The 19,536-nt window shown below is 55.5% G+C and overlaps 10 protein-coding genes across 10 annotated transcripts; 5 read left to right on the forward strand and 5 right to left on the reverse strand.

Moving 5' to 3' along the window:
• The first annotated feature begins 4 nt into the window (after nt 1-4).
• On the forward strand, nt 5-1,473 carry BZA70DRAFT_100539 (uncharacterized protein). Its single transcript, XM_064909314.1, has one exon. The coding sequence runs from the start codon at nt 186-188 to the stop codon at nt 1,086-1,088; it is 903 nt and encodes a 300-aa protein (XP_064765707.1). The 5' UTR covers nt 5-185; the 3' UTR covers nt 1,089-1,473.
• A 398-nt stretch (nt 1,474-1,871) lies between these two features.
• BZA70DRAFT_285721 (protein-tyrosine phosphatase-like protein) lies at nt 1,872-4,304 on the forward strand. The gene is made up of 4 exons (XM_064913781.1): nt 1,872-2,651; nt 2,702-3,673; nt 3,734-3,941; nt 4,005-4,304. The coding sequence occupies exons 1-4, from the start codon at nt 2,285-2,287 to the stop codon at nt 4,162-4,164; spliced, it is 1,707 nt and encodes a 568-aa protein (XP_064765708.1). The 5' UTR covers nt 1,872-2,284; the 3' UTR covers nt 4,165-4,304.
• Nucleotides 4,284-5,688, forward strand: BZA70DRAFT_285724 (acyl-CoA dehydrogenase/oxidase). Its single transcript, XM_064913782.1, has one exon. It carries the CDS (start codon nt 4,418-4,420, stop codon nt 5,645-5,647), a length of 1,230 nt encoding a protein of 409 aa, XP_064765709.1. The 5' UTR covers nt 4,284-4,417; the 3' UTR covers nt 5,648-5,688.
• Nucleotides 5,689-6,976, reverse strand: BZA70DRAFT_285725 (carboxypeptidase Y inhibitor complexed with the cognate proteinase). Its single transcript, XM_064913783.1, has one exon. The coding sequence runs from the start codon at nt 6,895-6,897 to the stop codon at nt 5,812-5,814; it is 1,086 nt and encodes a 361-aa protein (XP_064765710.1). The 5' UTR covers nt 6,898-6,976; the 3' UTR covers nt 5,689-5,811.
• Nucleotides 6,977-7,635: 659 nt separating this feature from the next.
• On the reverse strand, nt 7,636-8,532 carry BZA70DRAFT_242529 (uncharacterized protein; the record flags this gene model as incomplete). The annotated part of the gene is made up of 1 exon (XM_064910566.1): nt 7,636-8,532. One exon carries the CDS (start codon nt 8,530-8,532, stop codon nt 7,636-7,638), a length of 897 nt encoding a protein of 298 aa, XP_064765711.1.
• A 1,079-nt stretch (nt 8,533-9,611) lies between these two features.
• Nucleotides 9,612-12,831, reverse strand: BZA70DRAFT_313142 (alpha subunit of ribonucleotide reductase). Its single transcript, XM_064915011.1, has 4 exons — nt 12,598-12,831; nt 12,514-12,545; nt 12,325-12,450; nt 9,612-12,273 (listed from the first exon to the last, which is right to left on the reverse strand). Exons 1-4 carry the CDS (start codon nt 12,614-12,616, stop codon nt 9,739-9,741), a joined length of 2,712 nt encoding a protein of 903 aa, XP_064765712.1. The 5' UTR covers nt 12,617-12,831; the 3' UTR covers nt 9,612-9,738.
• Nucleotides 12,832-12,876: 45 nt separating this feature from the next.
• Nucleotides 12,877-14,401, reverse strand: BZA70DRAFT_285733 (N2227-like protein-domain-containing protein). The gene is made up of 2 exons (XM_064913784.1): nt 13,683-14,401; nt 12,877-13,601 (listed from the first exon to the last, which is right to left on the reverse strand). Exons 1-2 carry the CDS (start codon nt 14,350-14,352, stop codon nt 13,075-13,077), a joined length of 1,197 nt encoding a protein of 398 aa, XP_064765713.1. The 5' UTR covers nt 14,353-14,401; the 3' UTR covers nt 12,877-13,074.
• Nucleotides 14,402-15,098: 697 nt separating this feature from the next.
• Nucleotides 15,099-17,162, forward strand: BZA70DRAFT_100725 (uncharacterized protein). Its single transcript, XM_064909318.1, has one exon. It carries the CDS (start codon nt 15,273-15,275, stop codon nt 17,004-17,006), a length of 1,734 nt encoding a protein of 577 aa, XP_064765714.1. The 5' UTR covers nt 15,099-15,272; the 3' UTR covers nt 17,007-17,162.
• Nucleotides 17,120-18,710, reverse strand: BZA70DRAFT_100824 (uncharacterized protein). The gene has a single exon (XM_064909319.1). It carries the CDS (start codon nt 18,353-18,355, stop codon nt 17,234-17,236), a length of 1,122 nt encoding a protein of 373 aa, XP_064765715.1. The 5' UTR covers nt 18,356-18,710; the 3' UTR covers nt 17,120-17,233.
• Nucleotides 18,711-18,840: 130 nt separating this feature from the next.
• BZA70DRAFT_269968 (mitochondrial ATP synthase g subunit-domain-containing protein) lies at nt 18,841-19,359 on the forward strand (the record flags this gene model as incomplete). The annotated part of the gene is made up of 2 exons (XM_064911245.1): nt 18,841-18,997; nt 19,073-19,359. 2 exons carry the CDS (start codon nt 18,841-18,843, stop codon nt 19,357-19,359), a joined length of 444 nt encoding a protein of 147 aa, XP_064765716.1.
• Nucleotides 19,360-19,536: the final 177 nt, after the last annotated feature.

Here is a 19,536-nt window from a genome sequence, read left to right on the forward strand (position 1 = left end):
TGAAGGAGGAGATATTGTTTGTTTGTTATTGTTCTTTAGATTAGGAGGTTTAGTGCATTGATCTGCGGTTTCTGAGGATATAAAGCGGGCGATTTCCTCTCTTCCTCTTCTTCTCTTCCTCTCTTCACAACACTCTTGCTCTCTCTCTTGCTCTCTTGCTCTGCTCTGCTAAACATAGTAGTATCATGGACCAACACGCATCGCTGCTGCTCGACGGAAACTACAACTCAGACTCCCTCTGCAACAACTACTTCTCCACCCACCTCTCAGCCGAATACCTCTCCCTCTCGTCCTACGAGTACCAGCTCTTCGCGCCCACCACCTACCACGACATCGTCAAGTCAGAAGTAGAACAAGCCAGCTGGATGCTTCTTAATTCTGCTGAAGAAGATTCGGTTGCACCACGGGAAAGCATGGCGGACGACAACCTCTTTCGCGAGTGTCGCCAAAACGGAGCGTCTTATCGCTCGTCGCAAGCAATCCCGTTCTCGACAGTAGTCTACTCCCTCCTTCCTCTCTCCCGATGTGCGTCTTCTGGGTCGTCGTCTTCAACTACTCCCAAAAAAGCCTACTCCCTCCGCCCGAGCTGTCCCTACTCCCACCTCGTCTCCTTCGTGCTCCTCGTCGGCGGCAAAGACGAAGCAGAGCACTCCCGGTTCGAACTCAACCCGCAGCGAAGCATGCGCGTGTCTGAGATCTATGCCGCGATCGAGGCTCATTTCGCGTTCTTTGCAAGGTTCCCGGCTGCGAGCCATGAGGGGAAGAAGTGGAGGTCTGGGGTTAGACATACGCTTGCTAATTCCCTTGCTTTTGCAAAGAAGTCTTCTTCTTCTTCTTCTTCTTCCTCTTCTTCTTCGTCGACTTCTATTTCATATCTCCCATCACCAGAGTCATCCCCCTCTTCCCCCTCCTCTTCCCCTTCCTCTTCTTCCTCTTCGCCAATTGAATCAGTAAACAGCAACAGCAACAGCAACAGCAACGCAAGCAAACGAAAAACAAACGCGGGATCGTGGGGGTTTTCAGAAGCAGCTTTGGTGCAGGGGAAAGTCTTATCTGAACGACGACTTGGTCGGAAGAGTTCTGTTTGATCACTTTTTTGTCTCTTTTCTAGTTTTTTTGTCTTTTCTCTGTTTTTTGAGTGGGTTTGTTCTAGGTATCTGTTGATTACACTCAGTATTAATCACAGAGCAGTTATTTTGATTGTTTTCAGACAGGTTTTTGGATTTTTGATTTGACATTTCTTTATTCTTTCTTCATTTCTTTATTCTCTGATTTCATTCTATCGCTTTTGAATGACAACATCACCATCACCTCACAGCTCCTCTGTCATGAGGTTGCGAGGCAGAACTGCCCGGCCTCCTCCAAACCCTCATCCGTGTCAGAGACCTGTCATCCTGCCTCACCTCACGATGCTTGTCCGTCTACTACATCTATCCCTGCAAGAGCCCAGCCATCTTGCCTCACCTCAGAACGCCTAACCAGCAGTCCATCCACGGGAGATTACCTCTGCCTCACTTCACAAGGTCACGCCTACACCCTCCCGCATGAAGAGTACTTCGCAGGACGCTAAGGCATGAGCAGGGAGGTTTCCCCTCATCAAAGATCCCTTCATCCTCCGCACGGTTTCTTCTTGTCAACAAACCACACTCATTTACTAACATTCTTACTCCTCGAGAGCCAGCCTCCTCGTCCTGCGAACGTGGAGACTAATCTCTTCCGGCGAGAGGATAGAATGAGGCATCTTGTAGAGTAATATTTAAGGAAGCCTGGCTTACCCAGTCTTCCTGATAATCAACCTTCATCTACTATCTTCCTAATCACTTGCGCTTCCACTACAACTCCCACTTACCTTCCACTTATCCATCGCTTATCCCCTCATTATGTCATCCAACGACAACCCTTCGGCGCGCGACGACGCTACTTCGCCACATCCTCTCTTGAACGCACGAGGTTCACGCACTCGGAGTTTAGCCCGATTTAATATTTTTTATTTTTATTTTATTTTAATTTTCTTATTTTCTGGATTATTTTCTATTTTCCTATTTTGAATATTTATTTATTTACTATTGATCCTTATCAGATCTCTTCTCTCTACAATCTCACTGCTATAACGTCCTTAACAACTGCAACTGCACTGCAGACACCGCTTGAATCCGACGTCGGAGTCTATGCCGAGCTGAGCCGACCGGGCTCAACAGTGAAGGTTTAGCCCTGTTTGACATATAAACCCCACACTCCTCCTCTCTTCACCTGATATCAGCAATTGCTGTTGACAATAACAGCAATGGACTACACAGAATCAAGAGTCGAGATCCCAGTCTCCGCCTCCTCCTCCCCGCCAAACTCCCTCATCATCGGCACACTCACCACCCCGTCCACACCCTCCTACCCCTCCTCGGTCGTCGTCGTCGCGCACGGCTTCTCCGGCCACAAAGACTACATCTACCACCGCGTGCTCGCCAGCAAGCTCGCCTCTAAGCTTGGGGTGTATTGTCTGCGGTTTGACTTTCGCGACTGCGGCGACAGCGCGGAGATTGAGACAGAAGAGAAACGCGTGCTAGAAGAGGATTATAGCGATCTTAAGGATGTGTTGGCTTATGCTCGCCAGCAGCTCAAGCTGTTTGTTCTGGCTTCAGTTGGCCATTCGAGAGGTATTCATATCATCCTCTTATTCTGCAAGTACCTGCTAACAATATTGCAGGCGCCATCGCGACACTCACATACTCTGTGCTCTACGACCCAACCATCCCCCACCTCATCAACTGCTCAGGCCGCTACACCTCGCACGACATCGTCGAACGCACAAACATGATGTCCTCCACCTGGCAAGAAGACAACGGGTTGTACTTCAAATGCCTCCGCCACGGCAGCGTCAGCAAGAGATGGTTCGCCGCCGCGGAGACGCACTCGCTGTCCACGGTCGACATGTCGATGCTCGCGCGCCTGCTCCCGCCCGCGCACGACACTGACTTTTTGACAATCTTTGGATTAGCAGACGAGTTGATCGCCGTCACCGACGCAGCATGCTACGCTAATCTCCTCGCGGGCGCTCATACGCTGAAACTCATCCCTGAGGTCGGCCATAATTTCTACGCGATCGCAGCTGACGGCACAAAGCTGGCGAATAAAAACCCCGAGGTCGCAGACACCATCGTCGACTTTCTTTCCCCCGAGCGTATTCGCGAGCGATTCGTGAAGAGGAATTTGTTTATGGGCGAAACCAGGCGCTGGAAAACCGTCGACGGCGTGCTCAACTTCCGCGACCTCGGCGGCTGGAAGGTCAAGTCTGCTACTACTGCTGCTGCAGCTCCGCGCGTCCGCACCGGATTCATCTACCGCGCCGCTGCGCTCTCAACAATCACGCCCACCGGCGTCGACGCCGCGAAAGAACTCGGCCTGCGCAAGTCGATTGATCTGCGCTCGACAGTCGAATGCCACAAAGGCGGGATCTACGCGGTGCCGGGTATGGAGCGCGTGCACTTACCTCTAGGAAAGAACGAGGATATGTCGCCGGCGGAGATTGCAAAGAAGTTGAGTTCGCTTGATGTCAGCGATGAGGAAGGGTTTGTGGCTGTTTATAAGGATTTCTTGGATCAGGGAGTGAGGAGTTATAAGTATGTCTTTGATCATATCAAAGATGAACCGCAAGCTCCTATCGTCATCCACTGCACCGGTAAGTCACCTACCTTCTCCACCCACCCCCACAACTTCAACCAACTAACAAGAACGACAGCCGGAAAAGACAGAACAGGCGTGATCTGCGCCCTGATCCTCCTTCTCGCAGGCGTAGACCACGACACGATCGCACGCGAGTACGAACTGACGACCCACGGGCTCGCGGCCGAGTACGAAAAGATCCTCGCGGGATTAGATGGCTCGCTTCCGCCGGGAGCCGAGGAAGGAACGCGGAACCAGATTCTTGAGCGCATCATGAGTTCTCGGTATCTACTCCTTTGTTCTCTTTACTCTATTATAATCTACTTGTCTGACAATAACTGCGACAGATACGAAACGATGAGAAAAATGCTGGACGTGATTGACGACGAATTCGGCGGCGTCGAGGGATACCTTTCTACCCACCTCAGCTTCTCGCCCGCCGACATCGCGACCATCAAACGCAACCTGCTCACCGACGCCGACGCCTCTGCAAAGGCCAACCTTTAGTCTTATACAGTATTTAATAGAATATAGACAGTAGTTATCATCAGTAGTGTACCTCGGCTTCGGCGTAGAGGTCGTTGGGTTAGGGTCTTCACGTGGGAGATATTGTTGCGGGGGGCCTTGTTGAGATGTTTAAATCAGATGCTGCTTTGGTTTGATTCTGTTTGTTGATATAACTATTATAATACTGTTATAACCGTTGTAATTGTTATAGCATCTACTTCTACTCTTACAATTGTTGATCTGCCATCGCATCATGCTCCGCATCGCCCGCCGTTCCCTCCTCCGCTCCTCCATCTCCCCCTCCCCCTCCCTCATCCCCCGCCGCCACAACTCCATCCTCTCCTTCTCCGAAGACGTCGAGCTCTTCCGCGACGTCGTCCGCCGCTTCAACACCGACCTCGTCCAGCCCAACGTCTCCGCCATGGACGCGGCCGAGCAAATCCCCGCGTCGCTCGTCTCCGCGCTGTTCGACACCGGTCTCATGGCCGTCGAGACCCCGGAAGAGTACGGCGGCGCGGGCGCGTCGTTCACCGCCGCGGTCGCGATCGTCGAAGAACTCGCGAAATGCGACCCTTCCGTCGCGGTCCTCAACGACGTCCACAACACGCTCGTAAACACCTGCGTCCGCAAATGGGGATCAGACTACATCAAGCAAACCTACCTCCCGCAGCTCGCGACCTCCAAGCTCGGCGCCTTCGCGCTCTCCGAACCATCCGCGGGATCCGACGCGTTCGCGCTGAAGACGCGCGCCCGCAAACTGCCCGACGGGGACTTTGTCCTCAACGGCGGGAAAATGTGGATCACCAACGGCGGCGAGGCCGAGATCTTTGTCGTCTTTGCAAACGCGGAGCCGGAGATCGGGTACCGCGGCATCACCGCGTTCGTCGTCGAAAAGGACTGGGGCGTTAAAGTCGTCAAGAAAGAGCACAAGCTCGGCATCCGCGCGTCCTCCACCGCCGTCCTCGCGCTCGACGACGTCCATGTGCCTGCCAAAAACGTGCTCGGGCATTACGGCAAGGGCTACAAGATCGCAATCGAGTGCCTCAACGAAGGCCGCATCGGCATCGCCGCGCAGATGGCGGGCATCGCTCAGGGCGCATTCGACCGCGCGGTCTCGTACGTCTACCGCGATCGCAAGCAGTTTGGCAAGTTTGTCGGCGAGTTCCAGGGCATGCAGTTTCAGATCGCGCAGGTCGCGACCGAGATCGAGGCCGCGAGGTTGATGCTTTATAACGCGGCCGCGATCAAGGACGCGGGCGGGGAGTTTGTGACTGAGGCGGCGATGGCGAAGTTGTATGCTTCGCAGGTGGCTGAGAGGGCGGCGAGTAAGGCGATCGAGTGGATGGGCGGCGTCGGGTTCACGCGCGAGGAGTCGGTTGAGAAGTTTTATCGCGATGCAAAGATCGGTGCTATTTATGAGGGAACTTCAAACATTCAGCTGCAGACCATCGCCAAGCTCATCCAGAAGAAGTATGCTAATTAACTTCTCTTCTGCTCTCTACATTCTAGACTAGTATTATGACTATTTGTGTATCACGATACTTTATTGTTAAAACAGCAACCCCTTATAAATCCATAGTAGAAAACAATAAGACAACCACGCGCCATAAACATTCACACCTCACTAGCACTAGCAGCTACAACTACCTACTTGGCATAGCCAAAGTTGCCATGGATCCACTGCAGGACCATGTCGCCGGCCGCCTCGGGCTGGTCGAAAGGAGTCATATGGCCGGCCTCGAACACTCTGAGGAACGTGAAGTTTCCAGAGTTCTGGACAGTACCGACGACCTTGTCGCCCAAGACCCAGTCCTTAGTAGGCGCAGACTGGAAGTCCTTGGCGCCCTCCCACTCGAGAGCGTTGGTCCAGGCCTGGTTGCCGAGCCAGTTGCAGATAAAGTCCTTGTCGCCCGCGTAGATCAGGACGGGAACGCCCGAGGCGAGGATGTGCGGCACAGCGTAGTGGTACGGCTTCATCCAGTCGCCGTTGAACAAGAAGTTGCGGTTGATGTCAAAGTTGCACGACTCAAAGAGATCGACCTCGGCACCGACGGCGGCCTTGACGGCAGCGTCGTTCAAGTACTTGGAGATCCAGCCCATCTGCGGGTAGCACAGGTTCTCAGTGTCCTCGCACGTGGTGCGGATGTCGTAGACGTTCTTGCCGGTCTTCTGGTACGGGCCCATCATCGCGTTGTTGCAGTAGATGGAAGCAGGCACGCAGGTCCACACGGACTCGGTGTTGTAGCAGTTCTCAATCATGTTGGCGCAGCGCGGGTACGAGGCCTCCATCTTCAAGCACTCCTCCTCCGACAGCACAGACTCGGCACCGCCCTTGCCGCACGCCATGGGCTCGTAGTACTTGTACTGGGTCAGACCGTCGGTGAGACCGTTGCCGATCATGACCGAGGTGAGGTCAAAGTTGCGCTCCTTGTGCGAGAGGATCTCGGCAGCAAAGACGGGGATGTAGTGGCCCGCGTAGGACTCGCCGGCAATGTGGAAGGGCAGCTTGGCGTACTCGGGGAACTGCTTGAAGAAGAGGGTCAGGAGCGCGTAGACGTCCTTGCCGGCGGCGACGGTCGACGAGACCGACTGCGAGGAGTACGAGTATCCGACGTTGACGGGCTGGTCAAGGAAGATGACGGACGCGTTCTGGTTCCAAGCGTTGGGGTTGTAGACAAGCTTGCCCTGGCTGTCGACCGAGCTGGGGCCGAGCTCGAAGAAGAGACCGGTCATGGACGAGCAGCCGGGACCGCCGTTGAGCCAGAGGATGACGGGGTCGTTGGCGGGGTCGTTGCGGGACTCGAAGAACCAGTAGAAGAAGTGCTTGTCCTCCTCCTCGACGTCGAGGTATCCGGAGTACTGCTTGACGGTGTCGACGCCGAGGTCGACGGGCTTCTTGATGCGGAGCGCGTGGCCGGGAAGGTCCTCGGCCTTGACGTGGAAGTCGTAGTCCGACGCCGGGCGCTTGGTCGCGGGCTTGGGCTCGGCCATGAAGGTGAGCGCATCGACGGCCTCGGGGAAGTCGCGCTCCATCTCGGCCCAGATCTTTGCCGTCTCGGGCGTGATCTGGTTCATGGACTGGCCGAGCGCCTTGACGGCCTGGCCGAGGGCGGAGGAGCCCTTGAAGAGCGAGGCAGGGGAGGCCACGCCGGCGGCGGCGGCATTGTCGGGCGAGGAGAAGACGGCCTGGTCTGCGGAGACCGCGAGGGCGGAGAGCAGGGAGGAGATGATGATGGAGGACTTCATTGTGGTGAAGAAGAGAGGAGAAGAGGTGTGAAGAGGAGGAGAAGTGGTGAAGGCGGAAGCGGGTGATCAGCTATCGCCACTTGCTGCAGCCACGCTGTGCCGCATTTGTGCTATCTCGTGACTAACTGATGACTAAGTGTGTTACTAATGTCTGACTCATTGTTTACTATTGTTAACGTACAGCGCCATAATACACCTATCTTACACTCTCATCAAACACACAGACTACGAGAACTCGCCCTCGTCGAGCTCACTGCCGCTGCCACCGGACAAGCCTTCTCCTTCCAGACTGAGGTTGGAGAGCGCGGGGTACTGCTGCAGCAGCGCCTGGGGCAACCAGCTGCCCATCGTGTTGTTTACGCTCAGCAGGTTGTCGTCAAAGGGCATGTATAGTTGCTGTTGCTGCTGTTGTTGTTGTTGTTGCTGAATCTGCTGCTGCAACTGCTGCTGCTGTTGTTGTTGCTGCTGCTGCTGCTGCTGCAGTCGGCGCTCCTCCTCGATCAAAGGCCGTATACACACCCTCCCCGCCTCACTCCTAAAATGTCTCCCCAACGCGTCCGCTCTCGCAAACTTCCGTCCACACCCCCACTTGCCCGCGCCATCCGCCAGGTCTCCGCGACACTCAAACTTGCGCACGCCAGAATGTAGTCCCTCGTGCCGCTTGCGGTCGTGCTGCCGCGCAAACGCCTTCCCGCACACCGAGCACTCGAACGGCCGTTCGTCCGTGTGCGTGCGCAGATGCGATCGTAGATTGTACGCCCGCGTGAACCGCTTCGTACACAGCGTGCACGCAAACGCCGGCGGATTCCGCGGCGCGCGCCGGTCCGCCCGGTTAGGCTCTGCGAGCTCGAGGATGAAGCTGCGGTCGCTCGCGTTATTGCTCTTGCGGGAGGTGTTGGATGACGCCGACCGTCTCGACTGCGCGGAAACCACACTGCTCGTGTCGTCCCCGTCGTCTTCTTCGTCGTCGCCGCTCACGTCAAACTCGGACCGCGAATCCTCGTCCTCGTCCTCGTCTTCGTCGTCGTTGTCCGCGTCAAAGTCAGACACGTCTGAATAAGGCGATAACCCGCCCGCCCGCTGTTGGTGCCGTCTACTAATCGGCCCTCCGCCACCGCTCATCCGTCTGCGCCCGCCACGGCCGGGAGAAGGTGGCGCAAGACGCACGCTAGACTCTGAATGCGACCGCCGTCGTCCCGGCGACGCCTGGGGCGCTGCGGGAGTGAACCCCGTGTCTGGAGACGGGTCGACCGAGATCGTCACCTGCGGCAGCGCGTACGGCGACCCTGCGTTGCTGTTTGAGTTGCTGCTGAATTGTGGCGAGTAGCTCGAGAATATTTCTAGCGGTGGGAGGTGTGGGGAGGGTGTATACTGCTGCTGCTGTTGCTGCTGCTGCGGAGTGCCTGCCACGGCTGCTGTCGAGACTGCAGACGGCGCAGGCGATGGGTTATCGGAGATTGAAAAACTGAGAAAGTCCTCGAGCCCGGTGTCCCCGATCGACTGCATGAGCGGAGACTGGTTTGCCATCAGAAACGGCGAGTGCGCGGGCGACACGGCGGCCGAGTAGGCGTCGGAGTGGATAGAGCTCGAGCGCATGCGGCCGTAGTCGATGGTTGCGCTCGATAGCAGATCTGTGCTGAGTGCGCCGATGCCGTTCATGTCGATGTTGTTGCTGCTGTTGATGCCGCTGTCAATCAACCCAGCGCTGGAGCTATCCACATCAAGAGCATCGTTGCCGTTGTATTGAAACAGCGTAAAGTCGAGCGCGGGATCGCTGACAGGATCAAAGTCCGCAAAATTCGTGAACACGGTCGAGAACTCCTGCATCCCTGCTTCTCCCTGCATCTCTCCTTTATTGCTCAGACCTGGATCACTAGTGCCGCTATTCACATTCTGAATCCCGCTGCTGCTGCCCATCAACTCGCTGTGAAATGTCGGGGGCGAAACCGCCAGCACCGGCACCTCAGGCGGCGCCAGTCCCTGCGCCAGGAAGTCCTGCTTCTGACCTGTCTGAAACCGTTGTTCAAAGCTGTTCTCGCCGCTCATCTTCTTCTTTCTTTATATCTTCTTTCTTCGTTACTCTGTTGGCGGTGAAGAGAAGCAGAGCTGAAACAGAGATGAGGTTCCGACTCAATCTTGTTATTGTCACTCACTTTAAGCTTTGGGCTGAGTGCACGTGATCCTCATCGTCTCACTTCAGCCTCGGACGCGTCATCATTTCATTTATAGAACAGCTTCTGATGAATAGAATCAAATACATCCATTAAACAGTACAATACAATAAATAAAATACAATAACACTAACATAAGCACAAACACAAACAACATCTAACCAGAGCACATCTCGCACGCCTCCCGGTTCTCGATCGAACACTGCAACACCTTGTCATTGTAAATATCAACCTCCTCCTCCGTCATCTCCTCGTTCGCCCGTTTCTTCCGCACAGCCTCCTCCTCCTTCCGTCTCTTCTCCTCCGCCTCCGCCTCCATCGCCCGTCTCCGCGCAAGCAGCCCTCCTCCCGTAGACCTCTTCTCCTCCGTCGCAGAAATAGGCTCCGGCGAGGGACTAGCAGCAGCAGCAGCAGCACCGGCAGCAATCGGCTTCTCGCCGTCCTCCAGCACAACAACCCCGCCGCTCGTGTCCATGGTGTCCTTGTACAGCATCCGCTTCACGTCCGACGCGCGGCCAACCGTCTGCTTGTACATCTTGCGCTGCAGTCCCATCCCGCTCGTGCGCGCGCGGTTCGTGTCCACCGTCTGCAGCGCCTCCTGGTCAACAGTGAACTGGATCGGCGCCGACGCAGCCATCGTGCGCAGGTAGTACATTCCCGTCTTCAGTCCCTTCTTCCAGCCGTAGAAGTGCATCGACGTAAGCTTGCCCATCGTCGGGTTCTTGATGTGGATGTTGAGCGACTGCGACTGGTCGATGAACGCAGACCGGTCCGCGGCCATGTCGATAATATGCTTCTGCGAAATCTCCCACACCGTCTTGTAGAGCGCCTTGATGTCGTCCGGGATATTCGTAATGTTCTGGATCGAGCCGTTGTCGGCAATAATCCGGTTCTTCATGTTATCCGACCACAGACCCAAATCAACCAAATCCTTCAACATCCACGGGTTCACAATCTGGAACTCGCCCGCCAGCACACGGCGCGAGTAGATGTTGGACGTGTACGGCTCAAAGCACTCGTTGAACCCCAAGATCTGCGACGTCGACGCCGTCGGCATCGGCGCCACAAGCAGCGAGTTGCGCATTCCGTATCTCGCAAGATCCTCCTTGGTCTGGTCCCAGTCCCACAAATCGGTAGGCGTGACCCCCCACATGTCGTACTGCAGCACGCCCTTGGACGCCGGCGAGCCCGTGTAGGACTCGTACGTGCCCAGCTCGCGCGCGAGCTCGATCGACGCCTCCACCGCGCCGTGGTAGATCGTCTCGAAGATCTGGATGTTGAGCTGCTTCGCGCCCGGCGAGTCAAACGGCAACCGTAGCGCCATAAACGCGTCCGCAAGACCCTGCACGCCGACCGCGATCGGGCGGTGGCGCATGTTGCTGTTGCGCGACTCGGGGACGGGGTACATGTTCACCTCGATGATCTTGTTGAGATTGCGCACAACAACCTTCGTCACGTCGTGCAGCTTGTTAAAGTCATACCACGACCCGTCGGCGTCGTGCTGCACAAACGACGGCAGCGCGATCGACGCAAGATTGCACACCGCAACCTCGTCCGGCGCAGAGTACTCGATAATCTCCGTGCACAGATTCGACGACTTGATCGTGCCCAGGTTCTGCTGGTTCGACTTCCGGTTCGCAGCGTCCTTGTACAGCATGAACGGGTTGCCGGTCTCTGTCTGCGCCTCCAGAATGTGGTACCACAGCTTCTGCGCCTTCACCGTCTTCATCGCGCGGCCTTCCTTCTCGTACTGCTCATACAGCGCCTCGAACTTCTCGCCCCACACGTCAGCAAGACCAGGCGCCTCGGATGGCGAAAACAGCGACCACTCGCCGTTCTCCTCCACGCGCTTCATAAACAAATCAGGAATCCAGAGCGCGTAAAACAAGTCTCTTGCGCGCGCCTCTTCCTTGCCGTGGTTCTTGCGCAGATCAATAAAGTCAAAGATGTCGGCGTGCCACGGCTCAAGGTAGATGGCAAACGCACCAGGCCGCTTGTTGCCGCCCTGGTCGACGTAGCGCGCAGTGTTGTTGTACACACGCAGCATCGGCACAAGACCGTTCGACGTGCCGTTCGTGCCCGCAATGTACGAGCCCGTGGCGCGGATGTTGTGCACGTGCAGACCGATTCCGCCCGCGGTCTTGGAGATGAGCGCGCACGTCTTGAGCGTGTCGTAGATGCCGTCGATCGAGTCGTCCTTCATAGCAACAAGGAAGCAGCTCGACATTTGCGCGTTGGGCGTGCCGGCGTTGTACAGCGTGGGCGAGGCGTGCGTGAAGTAGCGCTGCGACATGTAGTTGTAGGTCTCGATCGCCTTCTCGATGTCCTCGCCGTGGATGCCGACCGCGACACGCATAATCAGGTGCTGCGGACGCTCGGCGACCTTGCCGTCGATGCGCAGGAGGTACGAGCGCTCGAGGGTCTTGAAGCCAAAGTAGTTGTACTGAAAGTCGCGCTCGTAGACGATCGCCGAGTTGAGCTCCTCGGCGTGCTTCATGACGACGTTGTACGTCGTGTCTGAAATCATCGGCGACGGACGGCCGTTCTTGGGGTTGACGTAGTGGTAGAGGTCAGAGATGAGCTGCGAGAACTGCTTGTGCGTCTGCTTGTGGAGGTTTGAGATTGCAATGCGCGCGGCCAGGACTGCGTAGTCGGGATGCGCGGTAGTCATGTACGCAGCGGTTTCAGCGGCCTAGAAAGTTAGCTTGATTACAGTATAGAAATAATAGATAGGAGAACTCACAAGGTTGTCGAGCTCGACGGTGGTGACGCCTTGGTAGACGCCGGAGATAACTTTTTGGGTAATGGCGGCGGCATCGACGTGGTCCTGGTCGAGGCCGTAACAAAGACGCGAGACGCGTGCCGTGATCTGGTGAGTTAGTATGATGAATTCAGAGCAAGTAGACTAAAAAACAAAAGAAGAAATAGATACCTTATCGAACGCGACGCGTTCCTTACGACCATCTAGAAAAAAGTCAGCAGGAGTGGTAGAGAGACGGGGGAAAAGAGAACGGACCTCTCTTGTAGACAAACATGACTGCTAATCAGATCCGGTAGATGCAAGCAAGAAGCAGGATGGATAGAGAGAGCAGGAAAGAAAAGAGGTGAATAGAGAAGAGAGAAGGGTGAGGGAAGGAAGGAGAGGAGGAAGAGGATCTGGCGGAGGTTAAAAGGCAGAGACGCGGCCAGGTTTTGGGCTCGGAGAAAGTCTAATTCTCATTCCCACGCGCAAGAGACGCGTTGCCTGCTTATTAATGTCTTCTTATAGCAGTGATTATATACCAATCATATATATCTCACTATTATCTTAACAATTACTCATTACTATTCAACACCTCAATATACAATAAACGCGTGTTGCGCTCGTAATCAAGACGCGTCGGATCCGAATCACCGCGGCGCCTCACGCCGTCAACACCGACGCGTCTGCCTCAGTCTGAGTCCAGTCCAGTTCGGTCCAGGCAGCGTGGGCAGGTCCATTGACCTCAACTCACTAGCTCTTCCTCGCAATCCAGCCCTCGAGACCGTAAAACCCCCGCCACATGCTCTCGCTGTCGGCTACGTACTCGGCCTGCCCACTCCACCGCTTCTCGATCGTGAACCCCATCTTGGGCAGCAGTAGCTCCATCTCCTCGGCCGTCATCTCGGCTTTAGGTGCTGTGCCCCATTTCAGCGGCCCGTAGTTCACCCAGATCCCGCCGGGGACTAAGAGCCGTTTGATGGTGTCGATGTAGTCGAGCACGTTCTCGGCCGTGTCGATGAAGAACAGCGTGGCGATCGCATCGTACCTCGTCTTGAGCTGCAGAAAGTCGCCGTAGCGGACCTCAAGCCCGCTGTGGTCTTTGTCCGCGGGGGTAGTGTCGGGAAACCGCACCGCGCGGAACTGCTGTGTGCCGGTTGTCTGATGCGACAGGTTGTGTATGAACGGGTAGACTGTGCAGGACTCGGCGATCTGCTCGAGCGCAAAGAGGTTGCCGAGATGCATCAGCTGCGAGAATTCGTTGGCCTCGGTTTCACATCCTATCCAAGATAAGCTATATCAGATACTACTTCTATAAAGAGGTACTTCATAAAGAGCGGGAGTATCTGCTATAGACTCACCCAGAAGCGAAATCTCGTAGGCGAGCCTGCCGACGCCCGCGCCGGGGACGAGAACGCGCTTGTTGCTACGGACGCCAAACTCCTGCTTGATAGCGTCAATAATCGGCGGAAACAGCACATCTCGCTCACGCTTGCCCTCGTCCGACCAATCGCGCACGAAATGCTTGAGCAGCTCGACCACCCGTGCGTTCGCAACCGGGTGTCTCGAGTACAGCAGCTCGCCCCGCGTGATGTTGTACTGCTTCTCCGCCAGCTTCGCTATCCGCGTCGCTAGCTCTCCGTTCCGATCGGCGAGCCGGCCGAGCTCGGCCAGGCGCTTGGCGTAGCCGGTGCCGCTGACCAGATGCTGGTGCCGGGCCGACATGCGCGAGAAGAGCAGCCGGCGCCGGGCGTAGAAGCGGTGCATCTCGCCCGGATAGGCCAGCAGCCCGGCCACGGTATCGATCAGCGCCAGACGGTCGTTCGATTCTGGCGGCGGAGTTAGCCTTGCAAGCTGGAATCGCAGAAGAGATCGCAGCAAGGCGAGCATGGCAGCAAAGAACACAAGGAGAGCGAACCACTTGCTGTACTGCGGCGGGGCATTGTGCGCGATCGCACTGTAGACTACAAGAACAATTGAGCTGCGGAGAAGGGTCTTTTTGAGAAGAGTGTCGGCCGCGAGCCGGTTCATGATGGTGAGGAGGAGGAGGAGGAGGAGGAGGAGGAGGAGGAGGAGGAGAGGAAGGCGGAGGAAGCGGTGATCGGAAACCCTAAGATTACGTCACAGGCCTGCTTCTCTCCTTGTCTTCTTCTCCTCCATATTCTCATGATATTCCTATATTCTTAGCATATCACCGCATGTTTGGCATAAAAACACAGCTCCTGCTCGCAATGAGACCCGCCTACGTCCCGCCCGTGCCTGCGTCCCGCAGACGACGCTTCAGTCCCCGCCGAAAGACATACCAGCCCGCGGTCCTCTTCCCGCACCAACACCAGTATCAGCACCAGCAGCAGCAATACTACTATGCGCCACAGCCCACGATATTCTACCGCATCGCCCGCTCGGTCTTCCGCAGCTCGCGACGGTCGATCGGAAAAGCGATAGCGTTGCAGCTGCCGTGGAATCGCAGGCGGAAGCGCGTCGTGCAGATTCATGTCGAGTGGTGATCTGTTCTGCCTTCGCTACTGTTCCTGCTGTTCCTGCTGCTTTCACTCTTCGTCTGTGATTGACTGCCATTCTCTATGCTCTTATACCAACTTCTATTCACTCTCTTTTGCTGTTCAGCTGTGCTGTTCTACCAGCCTGCCTGTTCTGCTCATCGATGTCTGCACGGTTGGCGTGCTCACAGAGCCTTGTGTTATTCTACATCACCAACAACATAGTCTGAATATATTCTCAACACTCATCTACTCAACTGCTCTATAGCATCAACAACTGCTAAAGCATTCTATAAGCACTTGTTTCTATAAGCACAACATATTCCACCGTAGTCCCAACTCAGAAAGCTTAAACTCCCAATCACCGCTCCCCGCATCGCCTCAACTTCACCACCTCCACTTCACCGCACTTCACCCCCCTCTCCTTCTCAGGTCTCGGTACATACTGCTGCAATGTGGTTCAAAAGAGCTTCATTCACCTACCGCACCTTCACCCCCCCGCGCTCCATCCACCGCCACACCCGCAAGTTCTTCATCAAGCTCCGCGAACCTGCTCCTCCCTCTCCCGCCTCATCTCCTGCTTCTGCTCTCCGCACCTCCTACTCTGCCCTTTGGAAACAGTTATTCGGTTCTCAGCATCTGCACTGGCACTCATGGCTAGCAGCAGACCACTCCCGCAGCTTCAACTCCTCCTGCTCGCCTCGCGTCCATGACCCTGCTGACTCCCCCCCTTCTGATCCTGACCTGGCCGAAGACTACGAGATCGATCTCATTACAATGTCTCGTCGTCCAAAGCGCAAGCCGCAGAAGCCCAGTTCTGATTCTGAGTCTAAAGCTGAGCCTAAAGCAGAGTCTAAGCAGCAGCCAAAGCAGCAGTCCAAGTCGGCTTCCTCGCGCATTGAGAACGTCCAGCGGCTCGTATCGGAGGATATCGCGGCTGAGGAATCTAGACCTCGGTCTTCTTCCTCTTCCTCTTCCTCTCCCTCCAAGAAACAGAAAAAGGCATCAAAAGCTCATAACTTTGAGGACGAGATCGTCTCACCCCGATCTACCCCTCCCAAGCCCATCGATCCAGTCATCATCGATCCAGCCATCGATCATGACCCTTTCCAACCAGAAGCCACCGGAACCACCGACGCCAAAGACATCTCCGCAATAAGAGGTCCGCTCTATCTAGCCAACCTCCGCGAATCCGCCGAATCCCACAAACGCGAGCTCGAATCCGTCACCGCCCGCGTCGACGGTCTAAACCAGCGTCTCCAAGCCCTCGAGAGCTCGATCTGGAAGATTGACGATTCAGTGCAGACCGCGTGCGAACGCGTCGCCGGACTTGGCGACGAATATCGCAAGGAAATATCCCGCGTGCGCGAGTCTCTTGAATCCAAGCAGTCCCACGCCGCTCATCTTTCCGCGTCAAAACTAGATGACCTCGAAAGCTCGATGCAGTCACGTATCGATCGCACGATCAACGCCGTCGCGCTTCCGCTCGCAGACAAGCTTGCCGCGCTTGAGAAACGGCTTGAGGACGTGCTGGATGAGGTGCCGCAGCAGACTAAGCTCGAGTTTTTTGGACGCCAGCTGGTTGAGCGGTCGATCGAGAGTTCAAAGGCGGCTATCAATGAAATTGCCTCGCAGCGCGTGCGAGAGTTGGTCGATGAGCGCGAGGTGAAGATGTCGGATAAGGTCGAGCGTGCTGTCACCCAACTACAAGAGAGCTATCAACCTGAACTCAACTCTACCCAAGAGCAAATCAAAGCTCTAGAGACGCTGCAAACTAGCTTGAAAGCCTCGCTCGAACGCCTCGAGTCGCAGCAGCAGCAGCAGCACCTACTAACCACCCCTCTTACCTCCCCCCTCGAAGTCATGCTAGTCTCGCCCACATCAGACGCCGTCCGTCTTCAAGTCGGCCCCGAGTTTCTTCTAGGTCTGAAATCCCCCTCCCCGACAACGATTGCCTCCACAATGTTGAAACTAGACGCGCGCACGCTGCGCGAAGTTCGCGGGTCCAAGAACTGGGTTTTGAAAGCAGTCATGGAGCAGGGTGATCTCGTGTTTGTCAATGTGAAGCCAGAGAGGACGGGTAAGACGGGGTTTAAGACGATCGTCAAGGATATGGGGAAGGCGGTGTTGGTGTTGGGTGGCCTTGGTGCTGCGGTCGTGGCGTATTTGCAGGTTGTTGAGATTTAGGTGTTGCTGATTTATTGTGTTGCTATTATGCTTGACTATATTATGCCATTATTCTTTACTTCATGATTATAAGTACAACTCTCCGCATTATTCAACAGACAAAGCCATTACGATCCATCTATGCGTGGTTTTTAAGAGTAAACATGTGCTATTATTTATATGCTCGACTATACTATGCCATTATTCGTTACTTCAATGATATTTATACACTCAAAATCACAATTAAATCACCCAACAGTGACAGAAGAAGTATTTCCCTCCTCCAACTTTTCGTAGTTATTACGATCCCGTCTCCGAGTTCTCCGCCGGTCGTTACGATGACCACCGATCGTAAACTTTCCGATCCTGCGGGCCCTCGCGGTGCAGAAATGGAACGCGACCAAGAAGAGGATAAAGCCCAGGACACAGAGCGGAACGGCAAGGATGACCTCCCACGTCGCCTTCTCGTAGCGCTCTTTGCTCGAATGGATGACCTTCGGTCCCTTGAGCAGCTTGATGATGGGCACGTGCTGGATATCGATGTCCTCGCCTGCCTGGTCGGGCGACTCGATGTGCACGTAGACCGATTTCGAGAACGGCTTGCCGATCCACTTCGGGTCGATTTCGAGGAAATAGTAACCGAGCTCGTTGTCGATCCACTCGGTCGTGAAGAACGCGTACTCTTTCAACGTCTCCTCTTCCTCTGCCGCGCCAAACTTCTCTGGCGACGCAATCGACAAGGTGTCGTAGTCGAGCAGGTTGAGACGCACTTTCGTCGCGTTGAAGTAGTGCGAGTACCATGTGACAAAGTACGAATGCCCGCTCATGAGCTCGGCGTCGAGCGCGGGCGTGCAGAACGGGGCGTAGTCGCCGTTCATCACGTACCGCTCCGGAGTGCACCGGATGACGGGGTTGAGTCTGTCGAACTCGCCCTTGAAGTACCGGCCGCCCATGACCACCTGCTTCTGCTTCTTGTCCTTGCTCTTCGCGGCAGCAGTATCAGCAGCGTCGTCGTCGCCCGCGCCGCTGGCGATCGCGTCGGCATCCACGACCGCGGTCTCTTCTGGGAACCAGGTGCCATACGACGGACTCGGCTTCTCGACATACCCCTCCTTCTTGACCTTCGGCTTGATCGTCACCGGCGCGCCGTTCGGCTTCAGACTGACCCACGGCAGCGCGATTGTCGGCGTGACCGCCGGCGGACGGGGTGAGATCGTGACGCCCTCGACGAGCAGGGGTGTAACGACTTCTGTGTGCGCGTCGGGCGCGGTGCGCGTCCACGGGCGCAGAGGGAAGATGCCGGGCGTCTTTGCCTCAGCCGCCACCAGAGCAGCGGCCGAGAGCAAGTAGAGAACAGAATATAAAAGCATTTTGTCTTTGTCTTTGTTGAAGAAGAGAAGAAGACAAAAGCGCGTCGAGGACAAAGCCGTGAAGCCGCCACAGCGACGGCTCGCTCGGCAGAGCTGAGGAGAAACCCTACGCCCGGTTGGATTATGTAATGGTTCGAACCGGAATGGGAGGTCAGCCAATGAGGTGCAGCAGAGTTAGCTGCCTCGGACCGGTTCTGAACTGGCGGGCGTAGAACAGCGCTTTTGCAGGGCTGCTGAAGAGAAAAAGAGATGAAAATGGAGATATAGAATAAGAAAGTGTGTATAACTATAAAATACAAATATAAAAGAGAAACAACAATAATTGCGGGCGGCAGACTCTAAAAACACAGAAAACGAACAGCAGGCGCGCAACCGTGTTTTGCCCCGGTTTCTTCCACTCGCCGCCAAAATCTTCTCTTCGTCTCTGATTTCTGCCCATCTGCCTCCTCTTCCTCCTCTTCTCCACACAAAACACCCCGCTCACAATGCTCAGACAATCGCTCGCCTCGCCATTGCGATCGCTCTACGCCGGCTCGGCCGCTAGAACCATGCTCCGCCAGCAGGTTGGCCAGCAGGTCCGTATGAACTCGACCGTCAACACCATCGTTGCCAAAGCCAACGGCGTCGTCAGCCTTGCAAAGAGTGCGCATCTCATCTTTCTTTTGTCTTTGTTTTTCTTCTTTGAGTGCGGAATATACTAACAAAGTTGCTTCGCAGCCGCCGCCGACGAGACCCTCTACTGGTCCAAGGTCATCGCCGAAGTCGCCAAGCAGGTCTACCTCAAGGAAGGCCTCGCGCCCCCCTCCGTCGAGACCTTCAAGTCCACATACCTTTCCTTCTCGCAAAAGTTCCTTTCCAAGCTCGCCTCGCCCGAAGCCGTCATCGACTCGGCAAAGTCGATCGACCGCCAGACCGTCTACCGCTACACCGCCTACGGCGTACAGATTGTCGGTTTCTTCTCCCTCGGCGAGGTCATTGGCCGAAGAAAGTTGGTCGGATACTAAACTTGCTCTTGATCTCGTTACTCTTGTCTACTAGTGTCTGAGTGTCTTGGATTCTAGCTTGTTTGGTGTCGTTGTTGCTTATGGCGGACAGTGCAGCTGATACAGTCTTGTCTTGGTCTAATAGAAGAGCTATCATCTCATTTTCTCTTGTTCTTACTATTAGGACGTATAAGTCAC

Source organism: Myxozyma melibiosi, assembly GCF_037950935.1.
Source record: "Myxozyma melibiosi strain Phaff 52-87 chromosome Unknown BZA70scaffold_16, whole genome shotgun sequence".
NCBI classification, from domain to species: Eukaryota; Fungi; Ascomycota; class Lipomycetes; order Lipomycetales; family Lipomycetaceae; genus Myxozyma; species Myxozyma melibiosi.